The 21824-nt window shown below is 42.8% G+C and overlaps 1 protein-coding gene across 4 annotated transcripts in view; it reads right to left on the bottom strand.

Moving 5' to 3' along the window:
* The window catches only part of TPD52 (tumor protein D52), a 104943-nt gene that overhangs the window by 19207 nt on the left and 63912 nt on the right, over window positions 1-21824 (bottom strand). For 2 of the 4 annotated variants that reach the window (XM_044245401.1, XM_044245403.1), the window contains exons 1-2: window positions 18644-18989; window positions 4415-4530 (exon numbers count right to left, since the gene is read on the bottom strand). In XM_044245401.1, coding sequence (XP_044101336.1) covers window positions 4415-4530; window positions 18644-18767 — 240 coding nt within the window. In that variant the 5' untranslated portion in view covers window positions 18768-18989. Of the gene's footprint in view, window positions 1-4414; window positions 4531-18643; window positions 18990-21824 lie in introns of those variants that run through there. The other 2 variants (XM_044245404.1, XM_044245405.1) reach the window with 2 other exon arrangements.

Below are 21824 nucleotides of genomic sequence, written 5' to 3'. Positions count from 1 at the left end.
GCTTAACAAACCAAGCCCCCCAGGTACCCCTCTTTTCTCTTCTTTGTATTTCTATCTTGAGTTGTCCTTAGGCTTCTCCTCTCTCTCTCTCTCTCTACTTCCTTCCTCTGCTATCTCATGGAAGCTTAGCGCTCAAACCTCCACACAGACAATAATCAAATTATTCTGCCATCTACTCTCTGACCCCTGGTCTGTATTTCCAGCTGGACACTTCCACTTGAATGCCCACAAAATTCATATTTGTGTACCAAATCAAACCACTCTCCACTCAAATATCCATAGCCAAGTCAAACTGAAATCCAACCTTCCTGTACATTTTATATGAGTTGATACTGGAAATGACTATCCCAGGGCCTGCCAAAGCCACAGCTGTAAGTAAATCAAACCAGAGAGCCCCCCAGAAGTCCCGTGTGGACCTCCTTGATGCTGACTAACCAGGATTAATTAGCTGCACAGTTAGAGGGAGACCCCTGACCCAAGGACAGCCAACCCAATGAGCGGCCACCACCCAGTCATGGGCCTGCTGTAAAAGATGCTCCATGATCACAGGCTCTCTCATTCAGGAATCCAGTTTGAGAAACTGAGCTAACACTGAAGTAGAAGCTGGAAAGACTTGGATAAAGAAACCCTGAAGTACAGGCAGGGCACAGTGAGATGAGGAGATACGGAAGCTTAAATATATAAGGAGGCCAAAACTCCATGCAGAAGCTAGGGAGAACAGAAAAAGACTTAGGGAGCAGAAGAAAAGCCAGAGTCAGAAAAACAGAGGGCAAGAGGCAGACCCACAAGGAGAAGAGACCTTCTGTCCCAGGAAGTTTAAAAGGGGGGATAGTCATTAATATTCAAGACCCTTCAAAAGATGTTTCTCGTAGCTTGTGTTAAAGCCATATTCTCAGCCTCGACCTCACACTTCAATGATTCCAAAGACAGCATGGCCTTTGAAATCAATATACCATGGGGGTAACTGGGTGGCTCAGTTAAGTGTCCAACTCTTGGTTTCAGCTCAGGTCATGCATGATCTCAGGGTCCTTATATCGAGGCCCTCATTGACAAGAGTTTGCTTATCCCTCTCCCTCTGCTCTTCCTCTCCCCGAATAAATAATTTTAAAAATAAAATGAATTTTTTAAAAATATAGCATCGTTAAATAAACTGTTTTCACTGATTAAATCTTTATAGAACACAAAATAAAAATACTACTCAAGAAAAGAAGAGAAGAATAAATCAAAAGTGAAGTGGGGAGCAAAACAAAACATAGTTCTTTTTTTTAGGATTTTATTTTTATTTATTTGATAGAGAGTGTGTGCACAAGCTGGGGGGAGAGGCAGAGGGAGAGGGAGAAGCAGGTTCCCAGCTAAGCAGGGGATGTGGGGCCTGACGCAGGGCCTGATTCAGGGCTCAACCCAGGACCAGGATCATGACCTAAGCCGAAGGCAGAAGCTAAACCAACTGAGCCACCCAAGCTCCCCGGAGGGAGTTCTTAAGAGGGCCATAATTAGAATGTAGGTCCAGAATGAAGATGACTCTCTGTGCTTGCCAGACAGGACCTCTCATCCTGTACCGGTTTTGGAAGTCACACTTAACGTGGACTCTGAAAGAAAAAGTCAACAATGAATGCATGAGGTTCAAAATCAAGTAAGTTAAATGACTTGCCCTAAGTCATCAAACTAACAGTGTAGGAACCAGAATTTTAACCCAGGCTCCACTTCTCAGTTTACTGGCTAATTCTCACTGCACACTATAGCTTTCCACTACCTCTTTCTCTATCCCAACTCCAACTTATCAGATACTCCAAAGAACAGACTTAAAAGATAAATACCCCTTAAAAAAAAAAAAAAAAAAGATAAATACCCCTTAACACTCCTCTGAAGTTTCCCTTTCCCTAATGAGAGCTGGAGAGAAAGACCACTGTCAACCTTACTGAACAAAACATGGCCCAGTGCATTCCCTACTTTTGTTGGTTAAACTGTCCTGCCAACATACCTAGCTCAGCATATCACAGCTACCATTCCTTAAGTCAATGTATATATTATATACTATATATATATAAAATACACATATTTTAGAAATGGAAAAATATATATATAAAAGAATGACCCTTAAGGCACAAAGAATGTATTTTATAAGGATCTAGTATCCATAACATATGGATAAAATACTTAGGAATAAATGTAAGGAAATACAAGACTAATACACTGAAAACAACAAAACACAGCTAAAAGGAAAATTAAAGACATCTTAAATAAATGGAAAGATATTCCATGTTCAGTGACTAGAAGACTCCATATTGCTTAGAGGCCAATACGCCCCTAGATCAATCTACAGATTCAATAAAAGCCCTATCTAAATCCCAAGGGCACATTTTGTGGGTAGAAAAGTAGATTCCAAAATTCATAAGAAATTGCAAAGGACCCTAAATAACAAATTAGAGAAAGAAGAAAAAGGTAAAGGACTCCTACTCCCCAATTTCAAAACTCACCACAAAGCTATAATAATCAAAATGGTGTGGTACTCTCAAAAGGATAAACACAGAGATGAATGTAATAGAACCGAAGTCCAGAAATAAACCCTTACATCAATGACAACTGATTTTTCACAAGGATGCCAAGAGCATTCATTCAGGATAGTATCTTCAACAAAGCGCACTGGAGAAACTAAATATTCACATGCAAAAGAAAGAAGCTGGATGTCTTCCATAAACCACAAACAAAAATTAACTTCAAACAGATCAAAGGCTTAAATACAGGAGCTAAAAATCTTAGAAGAAAACATAAGGGTAAATCTTCATGCTCTGAGCCTTGAAAATGGGATTCTTGGATATAACACCAAGAGCACCACCAACTCAAGAAAAATTAGATTTCATCAAAATTTAAAACTTACATGCATTAAGACACTATGAAGAAAGTGAAAAAACAATATATAGACTAGGAGAGAATATTTGCTAATTATATATCTGAAAAAAGTGTCTAATATCCAAAATAGGTAAAGAGCTCTTATATCTCAACAACAAAAACAATTAAAAGAAAAACTGGGCAAAGGATCTGAACAGACATTTCTCCAAAGCAGATACACAAATGGCTAATAAGCACATGAATGCTCAATATCACTGGTCACTAGGGAAATACAAATCAAAACTATAATGACGTATCACCACTTAACACTCACTAGGATGGCCATAATCAGAAAGACAATGTTGGCAAATATGTAGAGAAATTGCTGATTGGGATGAAAAATGGCGTCCTTGCTATGGGAACTAGTTTGACAGTTCCCCAAAAAAGTTAAACATGGAATTACCATTTGATGCAACAATTCCAGTTCTAGGTATATACCCAACGGTCTATAGGTAAAATAGGTATTCGAACGAGTACCTTTATACAAATGTCCTTAGCTGAGTATCTGCAATAGGAAAAATGTGGAAACCACCCAAACCTCCATCAACACACAGATAAACAAACGTGGTAGACACATCTAATGGACTATCATTCAAAATAAAGCGCCACGGGCACCTGGGGTGCTCAATCAGTTAAGCATCCAGCTTTTGATTTCGGCTCAAGTCATGATCTTAGAGTCATGGGATCAAGTCCAGCGTAGGCTCCACACACAGCCCAGAGTCTGCTTGTCCTTCTCCCTCCCCTTCTGCCCCTTCCCCTAGATCACGTTTACACACGTGCTGTGTGAGTCTCTTTCTCTCTCTCAAATAAATAAATAAATAAAATCTTTTTTAAAAAATAGTTAAGTACCAATTCACAATACATGCTATAAGAATGAACCTCAAAAACATTACACCACATACAAAAGGTAATGTGTATGATTGCACTTAAATAAAACATCCAGAAGAAGTAAATCCATAGAAAACAAGGCATAAAGCAGGTTATTGCTGCCAGAGGGTGAGGGAGGGGGTGAATGAAGATCCCAGTTTAATGAGTACAGGTCTCCCCTGGGTGTGATGGAAACATTTTGAAACTACACAGAGGTGACAGCAGCAAAAGGCTGTGAAAGCGCTAACTGCTGTGGTTAATTTCAAATGGTTAATTTTACGAATAACAGAGAAAGAGAAAGGAGGGAGGGAAAGAAGGTTGGAAGAGCCCACATATATCCACAGCACAGCAAAGGGAACAACACAGGCACTGATGCAGCTGAAAAGTCGAGAGTGTTAGACCCAGTGGGGCCCCCCAGGTCACGTTCACTAGTGCTCCTCCTTCCCGACTACTTCTCAGACCCACTTCACCCAGTAGATATCTGTATTCATAGGAAAGCATCACATTCTTTTATTTCCTCTCCCCAGTGCCAGAGCTCTAGGACAGGTCACTGTATGTTGCTTTCTCTCCCCTGGAACAGAGATGTTACCATGTGCCTGAGAAACACAAATGAGTTGTGAGTGTGAAGCACAAAGTCCCAAAAGGAATGCATCTTGACCTTTGCAAGTTCTCTTCTCAGCTCTTCTTGCTCCTCCTCTGACAGGGTCTCCGTGGCCCCGATCGCGGCAGCAACATCCTCTCCTTCCTCAGGGACTGGATCTGTTCTCAGCAGACCTGGTTGGAATTTAAAAAAAAAAAAGTCTGTAAGGTACGTGAAGTAAAATTCTCCTTTAGGCTCCTCCACTGCCCCCGCAAGAATAAAACAATTAGACTGGACCCACACATCAACTTTCTCTACCTTCAAATGGCCTGGCTCTTCCTGTAAGGACAAAAGTCTGAGCTACCACTAAAAAACTACCCAATTATCTATTCTGCCAAGTATGAATTCGGAAAATACAGCAATGGCGTAGTTTCTGTTCTTTTGCTCAGTCATAATTCAGTTACTGCAAAGTGGAAGAGTCAGAGCAGGCCGTGAATGGGATCTTGCCAGGGCTTTTAATGCTGACCTAGTGAATCAGCAGGACTAGTAATTCACACTAACAAGGAAAGGGGTTTGTAAATGTCTCTAGCTTCCTCTGCTAACCAAATCCAGCACTTAATCTAGTCAAGAACTGAACAAACTCAACACCTACAGAAATTTTATTTAAAAAATTTAAAAATAAAGTTTATTACAGTTCTTTCCACTGTTAATGGAGGTGGGAAACACCTTCCTGTAGCTTAAAAAAAAAAAAAAGAGGGGCGCCTGGGTCTGCTCAGTGGTTTAAAGCCTCTGCCTTCGACTCAGGTCATGATCTGAGTCCTGGGATCGAGTTCCGCATCGGGCTCTCTGCTCAGCAGGGAGCCTGCTTCCCACTCTCTCTCTGCCTGCCTCTGCCTACTTGTGATCTGTCAAATAAATAAATAAAATCTTTTAAAAATATATATATATCTTTATTTTTATGTATTATAGGTATAAATCTGTAACAGACATATATGATATATATTATACATGTCTTTTTATATATTTTTTATCTATTCTAGGTATATATCTGTAACACAGACATTATGATATATATTATACATATGTCTTTTTATATACATATATATCTATATAAAAACCCAGATAACCTTTAAAAGTCCTAATGTACACAGAAATGATCAACAGCAACATACAAGCTTTCCACATTATTTAAGACCAACAAGGTACAGCCATTCCCCTGGCATAGAGCCAACCACTAGGAGTCCTTCAGGAAGAACTTAAGAACTTCTCTGAGTGGCCAAGGAGGCATCTGATCCTCAACAACTCTCCCTCTCATCTCCCCAGCCACCCATGCAATGGGTCCATGAGCAGCCCCCCAAATGATGAGTGCAAAATATAAGGGGGTACCCCCAAAATTTTTTTAAATACTTTAATATTTTTGAAAAAATCAAAGTTAATTCAAAGAATCTGTAATGAAGAAAATATCAAAATTTTAAATGGGCTCAGTATCATTGACTTTTCCTTCCACCTCAGGCTCCAGAATGGCTTTGCACAGCACCATTCTTGATCTTGTCTCTTTAAAAGTTCAGTATTTTGCTCACTGTGCTTTTGTTCTAATTTTTCTGAAAACTGCATTAATCTATTATTGGTCTCGATCACAGAGCATCTTGGTGCCCTCTTAAATTTTACAGCTGAGGCAGGTGACTGCTGCCTACCTTGCCTTATCCTAGTCACAGCCCTGTGTGTGCATTTCCATGTCTCCGAGGTCTGGGTGTTCAGTCTCCTCTGGCAACAGATTTCTGGCACAGGGGACCAGAGAAACCTCTCCTCCTTTTCCTGCTCTTTGCCTCTTTCTGCCAGTGGGCATTAGAGCAATCGCAGATTCCCAACACCCCCAGGTTATTTCTGAGACATGCTAGCTTAGTCACAGAGCAATGTGCTCTCCCGCCCAGATCAAGATGCCAGGCAGCAGATGACGGACTTTACAGGCACCGGAAAGGAAGGAGGGAGAATAACCTCGCTGTTCAACAAGCAGCCGGCACCAGGGCAAACCTCAAAGTATACGCATCAATGACACAATCTGTATGTCCATCGTGTACAGGGTACAAAGACACCTGTTGCAGGGTCTGTCACAATATTAACTGCTAACGGCACCTAATAATTGTAACAGCTATCATCATTAGCATAACGGTACCAAAAGAGAGCCTATCTGGAAGGTGTTTACAGAACCCTTTAAGGAATAAAAGTAATACAAATAAGAGAATTAAAAAAAAACACGAACTAGAGGTGGAAACAGAATATGATTAAGCTTTCTAATGCACAGACCAGGTGTGACAGGTACAATCCGTAGATGGAAAAAAAGCTCAATGAGTAATTGCTTCTGCAGGCCCCCTCTAAAATATCTTCAGACTGCCCAAGAGAATTCTGTGATAGAAATCGGATCATGTCACTGTCCGGCTTACAATCCTTTCGTGGTTGGTTCCCTGTTGTTTTCCAGACAAAATTCCCCATTGTTTAGCACCCAGGCCTTACTGGACCTACCCTCTGCTCACTGCCACTGGATCCCTCATACTCCAACTGCAGCCAAATCAAACTGTGGATAAGGTATGTATCGTCCGAAATCACTGAGAAGGGCCCGTGTGTGCTTACAAACATATCCCCTCTGCCAGATTATGTGACGAGACAGTATGAGACTGAAGATGGGAGTATATGGTAGCAATCGTATATGACAATGCAGTCAGAACCACACAGAGTTAATTATAAATATTCTTTATTTTATTTTTAAGGTTTTGTTCAGACTTCTCCAGTCTCCAACCAGAACAGGACTCAAAAAAAAAAAAAAACTCTGGTGCTAAACAATACCTTAAAAAACAAAGGCTCTTTCATGTTTTTTTAATAAATACAGTTTGTAAATCTGCTTAAGGGGGAAAATGTAATATCTAATTACTAATAACGCTTTATGCACAGCTGCCCAATTCCAGAAACAATCTCGGGGGATTCTGATCCAAGTTAGTTAGGCTGCCAGGGAAAACAAATGTCTCAGAAAAGGGGGTCATGTAGTTGTCCATGGCTGGCTTCAGGACTTCAAGATAACCTTGAGATTTTATATTCCCAATCACTAGTAATTACAGGTTCTGCTTTTTTCCATATCAGCCTGTAGGTGGCAGCAAATTATCAAAATTCAATTTTAAGGTGTGGTTTGTTTTAGGGTAACCAAACAGGGTGGGGAGGGATGAAAAATTAAGGAACACGAAGAACAAAAAAGGCAGATATCAAAATCACTGGCAAAACAACAAAAACATAACAGTCACGACTTAAGAGAATTACGAATAACCACAGCCAGCACCACCAGAGTACATTCTATGTATAATATACAAATCTGAACTAAGTGGTCCAAACACATTACATCACTTACACCACTTCTGTGATGCAGAGTTCTGCCAGTTCCAAAGGAGGAAACTGAAGCTTACAGAGCAACTTGCCCACAGTAACACACCTGAATGCATGGTGGGGTTACAATTTTGAACTGAGACAGCTTGATTTGGAAGTATATACTTAAAATCATTGATTTCCAAAGGACAGATGAAGACGAGTAGGGGCTGAAGCTCACACCTGTAAGAGACCTAGAAGCAATAATACTTAAGATTCTGTACAAAGGGGGCACCTGGTTGGCTCAGTGGGTTAAGCCTTTGCCTTTGGCTCAGGTCATGAACCAGGGCCCTGGGATCGAGCCCCACATCAGGCTCTCTGCTCGGCAGGGAGCCTGCTTCCCCCTCTCTCTGCCTGCTGCTCTGGCCACTTCTGATCTCTGTCAAATAAATAAGATCTCTAAAAATAAAAAAAAAAATAGACTCTATACAAAGGAAAAGAACCTGGCAGAGGAGGTCAAAAGCAATCTGTTCTCTTCCAAATGTACAGTCTCTCCAAACTTAGAGCCTTAGTTTTTCTAGGTATTATCCAATTTCCCTCTATGTTCAGCAAGAGTGCAATATTTACTGTAGGGGCAGAGTCTGGCTTTAGGAGAAAAAGAAATACTGACTTCTCATTCACAACACAAGTTGGGAAACAGGAACATTTTAACATCTAATTACTTAAAACCATAAGAACTCCCAAAAAAATTCTTATTCAATCATTAATTTTAATAGTTCTCCTCAGAATCTGATGGAAAACTGTTTTTCAAAGATGGCAAAGAAGGACGACATATGATCAATATTTACTGAGATCTAATCCACCAACCAGGGAGATTCACATGATCTCATTTTGAAAAAAAAATTTTACAACCAACACCTGATGAAAGCAGAACGATTTATCCCCACCAGGAAAGTGTGACCCTCTGAGGTTAGTAATCTGCCCAGAATCACAGGTGAGATTTAAAATGCAGGTTTTCTGACTCCAAACTCTTGCTCCTTCTCTTTCTTTTAGAGAAATTCCAGGGAGCAGGGAGAACGAAGGACAAGCTGGAAGCAGAGGGCTGGGGCCTCCTCCCCAGGGACTTCCAACATCCCCCGAGGGTGTAAGAACACGTGTGGACCCCAGCTGGAGGTCACGGATACCATTACAGAGCCCAAGGGATCTGAGATTGGGGATAATTTGTTTCTTCTGGTTGTTACTATTTTAGCCACCTCCTTAATTCCTGTAGATGTGCAGAGTCTGCCTGTCTCCCCCTGAAGAGTTCTGCAGTGGAGAGCGAGCCTAGAGCTCACCAAGTGCCAGGAATGGCTAGGAGCCCAGGTGAGAGGCCCACCGCCAGGGAAGTGACAGGGAAGATGAACACAGATCGAGGGATCATGTCCCATCAATCCTAAAACAGATTTTTCCTTTACATTTACAGCTGGGAACTCAAGAACAGCCAATCAATAAAGCAGTCCTTGTGGCATAGCTGTCACCCAGGAAACATGCTCCAAAATTTGCAAAAAAGGTGTCAGCAACTGAGAACATCACAGACCTCTCAGCACAGGCCTCTTGTTCATGAAAGTCTGCATCACAACATTTTGTGTGAGGAAAATAAAGCAAGACACGGATTATTCCCAGCAGAAAAGCAATTCCAGTAAGCTAGGCAATGCATGAGGTGTTGCAAGAAAACGGTAACTTGGTTTACTCTAAAAAAAAATACATGGACGGGAGTGTTATGGTCAACACATGTGTCTGAATAAATCGAAAAGAGGGTTAATAAGCATACAAAATTTTAAGTAGAATTAAATCAGTGTCTCTTCAGCTTTTAACTTGTAGCAATTTTTCCCCTTAATGAATAAATACTCTAATGGTACATCCTAAAATCCACAGTGCCTTGGAAGAGATGAAATACAATATCCCACGCTTCTGAGAACTTGGTAATTGGAGGAAAACGAAGTGCTTCGGTCTTTGGCAGCAGCGGAAATGTGTGTGTTGCGCAAGCGTGGTGGGGAAGAACAAGGAAAAATGGAAAAAGAGTTCAGTCTTGACCACGTCCCAAGGTCAGACTATAAAGTCCTGATGTCCCATCATCATCTTTTCATCTTGCTACTACTCATGGTGCCAAGAACAAAGCATTTGATAATGCTTTATTTGAACTGATGTACCAATTAAAGATTTATTCAAACCAAGTTTCTCTTCCCTGTCCCATGCATACCTACCTACGTGACATATCCTCCCAAAAATTTCAACTGGAGAAAGCAGCAAAAAAGCCTTTTTTAAATACAAATTTTGAACCCACAATGACAATGAAGGCATGATTAGGATTTGGTGAGCACCCCTCTGCCCGGGCTATGGCTGCAGCCTGTCCCACCTCACACTGGAAGCACCCACCCCATTGCCCTTCCATGCACCTTTCACCCTTGACCCAATTAAGATCAACAACTTTTCTCTTCAAGACTTTCTGTAACTGGGACGCCTGGGTGGCTCAGTTGGTTGAGCAGCTGCTTTCGGCTCAGGTCATGATCCCAGTGTCCTGGGACTGAGTCCCACATCGGGCTCCTTGCTCCGCAGGGAGCCTGCTTCTCCCTCTGCCTCTGCCTGCCACTTTGTCTGCCTGTGTGCTCTCTCTCTCTCTGACAAATAAATAAAATCTTTAAAAAAAAAAAGACTTTCTATAACTATCATTCAAAAACCTTTTAGCCATTTTCATAAAGTTTCAGATCTGAAAAAATTTTGCATCATTTTATTTAAACACTTTATTCAAGAAGATGAGGAAATTGGGGCTGGAGATTTTTTTTTTTCAAGAGTAGCTAAAGCCATGAACTTTGAAATTAGATGGCTCCGTAGGTTGGCTTGTGTCCCCCAAAAAGGCACATTTCTTTTCCTAACCCCCAGGACCTGCGAATGTGTTTTTTATTTGGAAACAGGCTTTTGCAAATATAGTCAAGATGAAATCACAGTAAATTAGGGTGGGCCCTAACCCAATGCATCCTTGTAAGAGGAAGGAAATGTAGACACAGAAACCCAGAGAGAACAACAGGGACACACAGGCACGCAGAAGCCCAGGGACCACTCCCCGTGATCATGGAGACAGACCGGAGGGATACAGCAGAAGGCACGGAAGGCGGGGATTGCCAGCAACCGCCAGAAGCTAGATGAGACAAGGAAGGATTTCCCTACAGAAGGAGCACAGCCCCAGGAACACCTTCATTTTAGACTTCGAGCCTCCAGAACAGAGACAGAACACATGTCTGTTGTTTGAAGTGACTCAATTTGGAGTACTTTGTTATGGCAGCCTTAGGAAACTGAGCCCTGTCCCTGTACCCCCAAAACCCATTACATATTTAAAAAACAACACACACACATTACCACCTGACTCTCGAGTTTCTGTGGAGCAGCGTAAAGGACTGTGAACATGAAGAGTGGGCAGGTATTAGGTTTTTAGTAAGGATGTGCGATTGCCCCACTTTTCCATATGCTACAAGTCTTCCCAGAAGCATGGCTCATAGGCCCCTTCATCTGCCATCTCCCCTGTCACCTGGCATCATCGGCCTCTCCCCTGCATCTTCAACATGACAGCTGTCAATCATGATGTCATGTGACATCTAAAAGGCATCAGCACCAAACCTTGGTCTGGAATCTCCTCTCCTATAAAACGACCCCGATTTTTCTTACTGCTGAGATATGGCCTCATCTCATTCCCCCAGACACCTACTTCAAGCCTCCCCTCCAAACTCACCACTCCTGCCTTGATTCTTCGGGCTCTGGCAATTTCTTGCTCAGATTCTTGCCCTAAAGCTCCCTCATGGTCGGTCCCTCCAATCCATTCACCACCCTGCCACCAGAGTAAACTTCTAAGGCAGGACTCTGACCATAGCACTCCTTAAATCCTTCTAGGGCTTCCCACTTCCCAGTAAGGCTCTTGCTCTTGACAGTCTGGAGCCCACCCTACCTACTCGATCCCCCCCAACTGCTGTTACCTGCCCAACACTCACCATATCTTCCAAGCTGCAGTTCCTACAAAAACGTGCCTTTTTTAAGTAATCCATTAATTCAAAAGGTAAAATAAAGTGCCTCCCATACATTTTTTGCCCACTTAATTTTTTGTGTGGTTAAATATACAACATAAAAGTTGCCATCCTAACCCATTTTTAAGCATACAATTCAGTGGCGTGAACAACATTCATGATGTTGTACAACAACCTCCGCTGGCCATGCTCTCTTTTTTTTTTAATGTCTCTGCACATATTATTTTCTCTTCTGGAAACCCTCTCCTTATTTCCATTCCCATTCATTTCAATAAATCAGTTTTAAGTGTCTCCTGCTCTGGAGCCTTTCCCTGGATCCCATCCATGCCCAGGCTCTGCTTTGAGAATAACACTCTGTAATGTCGACTGTACTTAGAACACAGCCTGATGGCCTGGGCAACCTGTGACCTTAGCACTGTGTTCCGATCCTGCATTTTCAGGCCAGCTCAGTAACAGGTACACAGACACTCATTAGCCCTCTCGGAATAAATCAATTATAGGAAGGTACACAGTTGAGCTGGAGTAAGAACGCTGTCTCCCTTCACTGCCTACCTTATTTGAACTTTTTGGTTTTTATCTCATTCTCACTTCACTGCTTTCACCTACACAGGTTTTTCTATTGAAAACAGACATAAAATTTAAAAAAAAAATTTTTTAAATAAGGGGGGCCTGGGTGACTCAATCGTTAGGTGTCTGCCTTCAGGTCAGGTCATGATCCCAGCATCCTGGGATCGAGCCCCATATCAGGCTCCCTCTCCAGCTCCCCCATGCTTGTGTTCCCTTGCTATCTCTGTTATAAAGAAAAATCTTTAAAAAATTTTTAATAAAATTATTTTATTAAAATTATAAAAAATAAAACACATGAAATGACATTTTTCTAAAGAAATACAACTTCTGTCTCATACATAATCTATACAAAGATTGTTACATTTGGAGGTCATATACATTAATGTTACAAAGTGTGTTCACAGCCAAAAGCACCAGGCCTTTATGGGGGGGAGGGGATGCCGCACAAGTGATACTCCAGAGGGAAGAATATGATGTCAGCTGCTCCCAAGATAAGCACTTAAGAGGGAAGACGTTGCAGAGGAGGAGTCTAAAATATTTGCTATTTAGTTAACACTGGGCCTACCCAAGAGAGAATCTGGTAGAGTATAATCGAGCCCTAGCAGTTTCTCTAGGAAATAAAACCGTATACACCTCTCTTACACAGTCTTTAAAGAGGCAACAAGGGCTTTAGGACCAGGGTTGGAATAAAAAACTTCAGTCTCTAAGGATTGTTTTCAGTCTCTAAGGATTGTTTTCCTTAGGCACAAGAGGAAATGCGTGCCTTTTAAAAACCTGGAGACACAAAGAGATACAACATAGAGTTCAAAATGTCTTCAGTGGTTCTATCCAACAAGATCAACAGATGAAGTTATTTCTCCTCTTTTAAGTCTGTGCTTGGGGTCCCTACTCTCTGGAGCTTGTGCTTCCGAATGCCACGAAGTTCCAGCAGGGGCAGAGGAATATCTGGAGATCCCCACAACAAAGTAAGATCCTAAACAAGCAAGACCCCTTTCAAGAAACTCCAAAACCAAAGGGCTTCTCAACCACAGCACAAGGAGCATGCTGGGCAGGGTAATTCTTTGTGGAGGGGGCTCTCCTGTGCTTCACCCCATGTGGCATGGGGGCATGTTCCTTCCCTCCCCAAAGCCAACTGCTGTTGTGACAACCTGAATCACCTCAGAATCCACCTCAGAATCGGCTCCAGTGGCGGTGGCCGGAATGCCTGCAGGGGGTGAAACTACCCTAGGTTGGAAACAGCGGACTCAATGCCAGGGAGGTATGGGACACCAGCTATTTGACACGGATTATCTTCAAAAGAAGGAGATGCAGTAGCACAGGCCATGAACACTTTATATTTCTTAAGGATAGAATTTTCCCACGTTCACCCGTGGCAGTAACAGTACAACAGTAGGAGAGAAAAAGGAGATGAGTAATTGCCGTCCATCGAGGCAGCAGGAACAAAAAGCTGAGGAAACTTGACTCACTCCATTTGGGGAAAGAACCAGAACCTGGAAGATTAATTGGGCAGCGTCAGAGCCACTAGAGAGGAATGGAAGTGGGCTGAGGCGGGGGGTGGGCCAAAAGGGAAAAGAGAACTGGGACCCAGATGGGTCCAGAGAGCTTAGGAAACTCACCTCTCAGAGATCAGGGCCCTGAAGAGAAGAGAAGTCAACTTCCCACCCAAAAAGGTCACCCTCTCCAAACTTCACCAAAAGAATGGAAGAGGGAAGAAAGATCTGAAAGGTAGAACACATTAGTATTTCCAAATGCTTTACTCACCTCCTCCAGAAACTCCTGAACTGACCCTTAAATCTCTTTCATCATAAAAAGGAGGGGGGCGCCCTTCAGTTGATAACTTCAGAACCACCTATCCTCCCAACCCCAATCAGGTGTAAAATGAGTAACTAGGACACTCCACAGAGAGAACAAAGGTCAGCCATGGAGAAATTTGGGGATCCCCAGGGAGGAAATCACTTCCATTCTTATATTTCCTTTGCAGGAATAAGGAAGTTCTTCATAATTTCAATTCTCTCTGATTTTTATTTTGTAAACCATACATTTGCTGTTTAACATCTTCACAATTAATTATGCCTAACTTTCAAGAATCATGACTTCCCTAAAAAGAAGTGAGAACAACACAGAGTAGAAACCAAAAAGCATAATAAAACAGGACAGAAAGAAGGACTCTGAGCTAAGAGAACTCCAGTCTGATTTTTTTCCCTGTGTTTTTAGAATTTCAAATATGACAGCATAAAACTAAAAATGTCAGATTGTTAAATGGCTCCTGTTCCTATTTTCTGAAGTCACTAGAAATAACCAAAGGTGTTTTATACAACAGGGCTATGTTTTTCTCTGTGTTTAAAAAAAATAAAATAAAATAAAAAATGTTAAGAGGACATTGGGAAATTTTCCCAGGGCTTGGGAAATTCTCTCCAAAGGCGTTCACTGAAAGGAAGAGAAAATGCAGCAAAGGACACTAGCGGAAACAGCTGTGCTAATCGGCAAGTCCAAGACAGAATGGATGAACCCAGTACACCATACGCGGTAAAGCCCCTGACGAAGGAAATATTACACCTGGAATGATAAACCTGTTCCGTAATATCCATCCCCAAAGAGGCCAGGAGAGTGTGATCAAAAACACAAAACAAAACAAAAATGCTGGCTTGGCGTGAAGACCGAGGGATGAGTGTGAGACCCAATGTAGGCTAACTGAGCTCCGTGACATGGGGGCTTCACAGAACCTCTCTTGGCCTCCATGTTCACACTTGGAAAATGAGCTAGATAGAGTGTGAATTAGTCCTTGTCAGTTTCATTTCCTTCATTCACTCATCAAGCATTTGTTGAGCCAAGGATGTCAGGTACTGTCTCAGGCAGCAGGGAAGAACAATGGTTTAAGAAATACTGACATCCCTAATGGAACTTATATTCCAGATTCTGAAAATTATAAATCAGTTTTTCAAACCATGGGCTGTGAAATCCCTTGAGCAGTACCAAATGAGCATTTTTTTTTTAAGATTTTATTTATTTGACACAGAGAGATCACAAGCAGGCAGAGAAGCAGGCAGAGAGAGAGAAAGAGGGGGAAAGCAGGCTCCCAGTGGAGCAGAGAGCCCAAAGTGGGCAGATCCCAGAACCCTGAGACCATGACCTGAGCTGAAGGCAGAGGCTTTAACCCACTGAGCCACCCAGGCGCCCCCCAAATGAGCATTTTAAAAAGAACAAATGGAATAGTAAGATATCATCAGGGTGTATCATGAATAGTCAAGATGAGTTCTGTTTCCAAAGAATTCTGCTTTGGTTATTGATATTGGTATTGATGAGGGTTGTGGGTCATGACCTGTAGGGCGTTCTGGATGTGGGCTGGTTTTATCAAAGAGTTTAAAAATCCCTAATAAAAGACCTACCTCTCTTTGTTCCAGCCACTGGCCCTCGTCCGCTCCTTCACTCAGACTGCTTCTTAGGAACATTCTGCCCATAGATTAAATCTCATTATTTTCTCATTTGCCCCACAATGGCCTGGATAAGTATCAGAGAATATGTTTTTCAGATCAGTGTCCCAACCCTTCTGAGTAGGAATCCTTTTAACATCGGTCCCTTTTGTGCACTACTTGTCTGCTGATTAAGAAGATGGACAGTGGGGGCGCCTGGGTGGCTCAGTTGGTTAGGCAACCGCCTTCGGCTCGGGTCACGATCCCGGAGTCCCAGGATCGAGTCCCGCATCAGGCTCCCAACTCCATGGGGAGTCTGCTTCTCCCTCTGACCTTCCCGCCTCTCATGCTGTCTCTCTCAAATAAATAAATAAAATTTAAAAAAAAAAAAAAAAGAAGATGAACAGTGGGGGCACCTGGATGGTTCAGTCCATTAGCAGTCGACTCTTGATGGCTCAGATCGTGATCTCAGGGTCCTGATATTGAGCCCGTGAAGAGCTCTGCGCTTAGCTCGGAGTCTGCAAGGAATTCTCCCTCCCTCTCCCTCTGCTACCCTCTCCCAACCCCAGCTTGCTCGCTCTCTCTAAAATAAATAAATCTTTTTTTAAAAAAGGAGGAAAAAAGAAAGCGTAAGGTGACCAAAAGCCACAGGAACTTTTACATGTATTTATAATGTATCTGTCCTAAGAGCTCCTACTTAGAAATACAAAGAGTACAAATGCACCCAAGACATAGTATTCCTTCCATCTACACCTCAGAGAGATTTGCAGGCTTCTTATGCCCTGAGGGGTCCAGGGCACAGAGCCGGCTGATGACTGTTGTAGATCCTCTTTTATTTGGTATTTTAGGATCATGGTGTTCTTACTAAATGACTGATTTGGGTGGTTTCTGTTTGTTTTAATGCTCTCCCCCCTCCTTTTTTCTAATTAAAGCAAATTCTAAACTTGAGCACTAATGGGTACATTTTTGTTGTTTACTTGCATATATATATATATATATATATATAGTTTTTAATATCATGAGCCCAATCTCCTACACTGCTATTAGGGATTGGAAAGAAAACTGTTTGAAATCTGCCTGGAGACATTGTCAACTTTCCTAACTGCTTTATTTTTAACAGAAAACATCCAAAGGCAGCAATTACTGCAACTTGGAAAAGTGAACGGAGGTGAAAAGAGATAAAAGGAGAGTAGAAGAAAGCGAGAACAAGCCAGGTAAATCCTTCCATGAATCTCAAACCCTTGCACACAATCACCAAAATCCACCTGAAGTCACAGAACTGCAATCTCTGCTTCCATGGCCCCTTGTCACCTGGGCTTTACTCTGCCGCCCACCTCCAACTACCTATCGTGTGTTGCTTTTTTTTTTTTTCTTTTCTTTTCTTTTTTTAAGATTTTATTTATTTATTTGACAGAGAGAGATCACAAGTAGGCAGAGAGGCAGGCAGAGAGAGAGAGGAGGAAGCAGGCTCCGTGCTGAGCAGAGAGCCCGATGCGGGGCTCAATCCCAGGACCCTGAGATCATGACCTGAGTCGAAGGCAGCGGCTCAACCCACTGAGCCACCCAGGCGCCCTTCTTTTTCTTTTTAAACACTGAGTGATATGATTTGTCAGAGACAGAGAGAGTGAGAGCACACATGCACAAGCAGGGAGAGGGAGAAGCAGGCTTCCTGCATACCAAGGAGCCCATTCTGGGGCTCCGAGATCCTGACCAGAGCCGAAGGCAGATGCTTAACCAACTGAGCCACTCAGGAATCCTCCGTGTGTTGCTCTTGAGGCATTTTCTATGTGTAGGATTTATTAGTTAGGATGGAGGATGCCATCCTTTTAGGGGCCACACATAGGGGAGATCCCCTACATTACAGAGGTCCAAGGTGGGCCCCCAGGACAAGGAGAGGACAGCAGGGGAGAGGGCTTCCCAGCCAACTGCTAGCAGCTGCCTCCCAGTCCCCACTTCTAGAAACCAGCTCTAACCTGGTATCTTCAACATTTTTCCCTGCCTGGAAATCCAAACCATCCCCAAAGGTCACTACAGCTACAAATAATGGTTAGAGGAATGTGGCTTCAGCACACTCTCTACTGTCGGCATGTACACAACTGAAACTCATGTTTCCTGCTATATCCTTTACCGCTTCCTTCTCAAAGATCCACTCTGTAAACTTAAAACCCATTGTTCATTAATAAGGAAAAAATTAACTTCTAGAAAAATCTGCTTACTTCTGGCAAGTTTCAGAGTAGGTCATCTAGTGGTCTCCAGGCTTTCCCTGTAGAATGAGCGAACTGGCCTGGAGGACATGGTCAGGCTCCTGCTGCCCTGTGTGAGTATAAACGAAGACTTTCCCAGCCAGCACCCGGCCTTCAGAACGAGGTCAGACTGACACCTGTGAAGAATGACTGCTTCCAGAGGTACAGCAACACTGAGGTCTTCTTTTCAAAAAAAAATCTCTTGCCTAGGTATTTCTGTCTGCTGCTCTCAAGACTCCAGAACAAAATCCAGGACGTCCACTAGCAGGGCCTTAAACACCATCAGGGCCTCAGATGCCTAAGCCTCATTTAACAAAGACAAAATTTAGGGGAGGAGAGTCCTTAATAAACCATACATAGATGGCCACAAGCAAAGACCTTCCAATTCTCCCTTTTTTGTGATTTATCAGCTCAATGAACTCAAAGTGATCAGAAGAACTCTAGTGTTCCTATCGAGTACCACCTTTAAAATCAAAGTTTTATGTATAAATAAACACATTCTAAATACTTAATGAGCCATCTCTCTCTGCTTGGATTCTGCAACAGCTTTGTTTCACTTTGTTTCACTTTGTTTCAACACAGCAACACCACGGTAGCTCTTGACACTAATAATTTTAAAGACAGCAAAGCCCAGGTCGTGTCCAAGTTTTGTCACAGCAAATTTAACCTTAGAAAATTAATAGTTACCAAATTTCTGAAGAGTAGGTGATCCGGATGGAGACGAATTTCCACTAGGAGATAAGTAAAGGTAGCTTTTGTTCACTCCTGTGTCAAAATCAAACGGGGACTGGTAATCTTCATAAAAATCCATCTCTCTACAGTCCACTCCAGAAAAACGCAGAACGCATCGTCTTATAAGCGCCTGGGACCCTTCAGTTGAATGTCGCTCTGGTCATAGTCCCATGCAACCTTGCGGAAGAAATGAACCCCAGGGTCTGAAGACCCTGGCTTCCTTGCCCCGGTGTGCTATTTCCTTCTCAGAGCCTTCGCACCCTTAGGACAAGCAAGTCTGTTTAATTAATGACTTATCTGGAGCAACCTCAGGGCTCTATCCACCACCTGCTGTTGATACCAGTCAATAATGGACCCACCAGCACAGGGGAGCGGCGCTTTCACAGGTAAACAAAGGAGGGCCAGGTTCGCCAGTATCTCCAGATGTACAAACAGTCCAAGCAAACTGTTTCTGGCACAATTACAAGAAACCACAATTTTTTTTAAACGGTCAGCTGACCACAATTACACCAGGGCGGACTTAATCTTCTAGGACAAGGAAGGATTACCAGTCAGTAATCTCCTACAAAAGCCATCGGGGTGATACTTTTTTCCATCCTGGATTACAACAGAGTCCTAAAAGCCAAGCTCCCAGGTTTAGCGATCAGCTTCCTAAGTACAACTTCCTCTAGAAATAAAGCTGTGTTTCCATTATTACTTTATCTAAAGTAACGTCTGGCTTAGTGTAACAAAAATTTCAATCTGTCCTCCCCCCTCCCCTCCTTTTCTCTTTCTTCCCCTTTCCTTCCCTGGAAAGACGGGGTTTTACTGAAGTAAACATCCGAGAGACGAATCAACTCTGAAGGCAAAGCTCCCAGGATCCTGGCCCCCTCCCGGTTTGCGGCCACACCCCTGCAGGTCTGCAATTAACCTGCAGGAAAACCGGCAGGGGCCGCCTAACTGCCGCTCGCCGCCCACGCCCTGCAGAGTGCCTGGGTCTCAGGGACCTTGGAAGCAAGATTTCTAAGTCACTAAATTCATCTTCTTCAACACAAGTCTTATTAGCAGATTCTTTCTGTGTTAACCATTGCCTTTGCTCAAGGGATAGCTCTGGAAGATTCTGTGGCTGTTGAATGAATGGCTCATCTACTATTAAGGAGGTAAAAATAAAGGCAATCCTTCTCTAGGTGGGCAATGGTCTATCACAGCATTAACCAAAAAAGGCCATATTCTAGCTCTGCAAATTGACCTGATAAAAATACACTCTCCCTGGATTGGGAGCAAATACAAAACCTAAAATATTTCAGTCATTAAAAAAAGAAATCTGTGTCTACTGTATACAACATCTTTGCACCAAGACAGTCTACATTCATCTCAACTTAGGATTCATTTTCTATTTTGTTTCTCCTGTTGTACTCTATTTTTGGCAAGACTTTATCTTATTTGAGTTTTTAAAAGTTTATTTTCAATAACAAAAAAAATCTGCCTTTTTCTTCTAAAATTTACCAGAATTTGCAACTGTAAATGCTGTTAAGTGAGAAATAGAACATAATGGCTTCTTCATTATTATTACTATTTTAAAAAAATGAATAGTCTGGCTTCTTAAAATCCAAAGTATCTCTAATTGCAATGGGATGGGCATGGGATGGGGATCACGTCTCTGGCTTAGAGTGTGGTTGACGGGCCTCTGGCCCTATCAATACCCTCTACATTTGGTCACTAAGTAACAGGTAGAAAAAACTGTTCTCCTTCTCAATACTTATTCTTCTTCCTAGAGCCACAGGCAGTAGAAAGTCTTAGGGACTGAATATCAGTAGAAAGTCTTAGGGACTCAAGGTTTGTGTCCCCTAAAATTCATATACTGAACCCCTCTACAGTGATGGTAGTAGGAGGTGGGACCTTTGGGCAGTGATCAGGTTCAGATGAGGCCAGGAGAAGATCCCCTAGGATGGGATTAGCATCCTTGAACGAAGAGAGATAGCTCTCTCTCTCGGCCATGTGAGGACATAAGATGACAGCATGTGCCAACCAGAAAAAGAGCTCTCACCAGGAATCTAATCAACTGGCACCTTGATCTTGAACTTCCCAGTCTCCAGAACTGTGAGAAATAAATGTCTGTTGGTATAAGCCACCCAGTCTTTAGGAATTTATTGTAGCAACCCAAACTAAGACCAAAATCTAATACAGACACACATACAACACAAGGCACAGCCATCTCCACACTTTTCGCTAGCCCTCAAATGTCCCATGTCGTTGACCTTCAGCGGGGACATCCATGTTACACCCTCTGCCTGCGATGCTACCTTTTTTCTGCCTTCTGAAGTCCTTCAACCTTTGAGACTCAGGCAGAAATGCCACCTTTTCTTAGAAGCCCTCCCAGGTTCTATCCCTCGTCTCAGCACTCGCTCCAGCTGCAGCACACAGAAGGGGACATGTCCCCTTGCCAGTCCCCCTGTGCCTCCACATCGTTCCCCTCTGGGCAGGCACTGCATTTTCTATTGTGATGCCCACTCTGAAGTTTGGGCTCTCATCAATGTAGCATGAAGAAAGCCAATAATGGCTCATGTGGACGCTGCACATCGTATTCGTCAATATGAGGATGGAGAATTTAAGTGCCGTCTAAAATTTTTACCCTACCTGCTTAGGCACAATCTTGCTAACATCTTGTCTCTCTAAATCAGCTGCAGTTCCCCAGTCAGATCCCAGTCAAGGCACCCTAGCATGTAAGGCAAGTGAGAACAGAAGCCAAGAGGGGGGAAAAGCATGGGACATGTTAAGGGAATGGCAAAAATTCAGTTGACTCAAGATTCGTGTATGGAGTAGAAGGAAGCGGTGAGACAGAAAAGATGGAAATGTAGCTTGAAGACAACCCGTTAAAGACCTGGAGTGACAACTTTTATACATCACAGAACACGCAGCAAAATTTGCTGAGGGTGTTTGAGCGAAGTTCAGACAAAACAAAATGTTTCACAAAGATGACTCTGGAAATGGACAGCAGGCTGCCCACAGGTAGAGGCTGAAAGGGCGGGGACTCAGAAAGCGTCTGCTGGCACAGCCCAAACAAGGAGGGAAGCCTTTGCATCTGTGACTTGTCATCACCAACTGTTGGGACTACTGGCCCAAAGTAGGAAAAACCAGGTAAGATTTGGTTCTGCCC

The sequence above is a fragment of the Neovison vison genome, chromosome 4, assembly GCF_020171115.1.
Source record: "Neovison vison isolate M4711 chromosome 4, ASM_NN_V1, whole genome shotgun sequence".
NCBI classification, from domain to species: Eukaryota; Metazoa; Chordata; class Mammalia; order Carnivora; family Mustelidae; genus Neogale; species Neogale vison.
The sequence above is the reverse complement of the archived record's forward strand: the minus strand, read 5'-3'. Positions and strand labels throughout refer to the sequence as shown.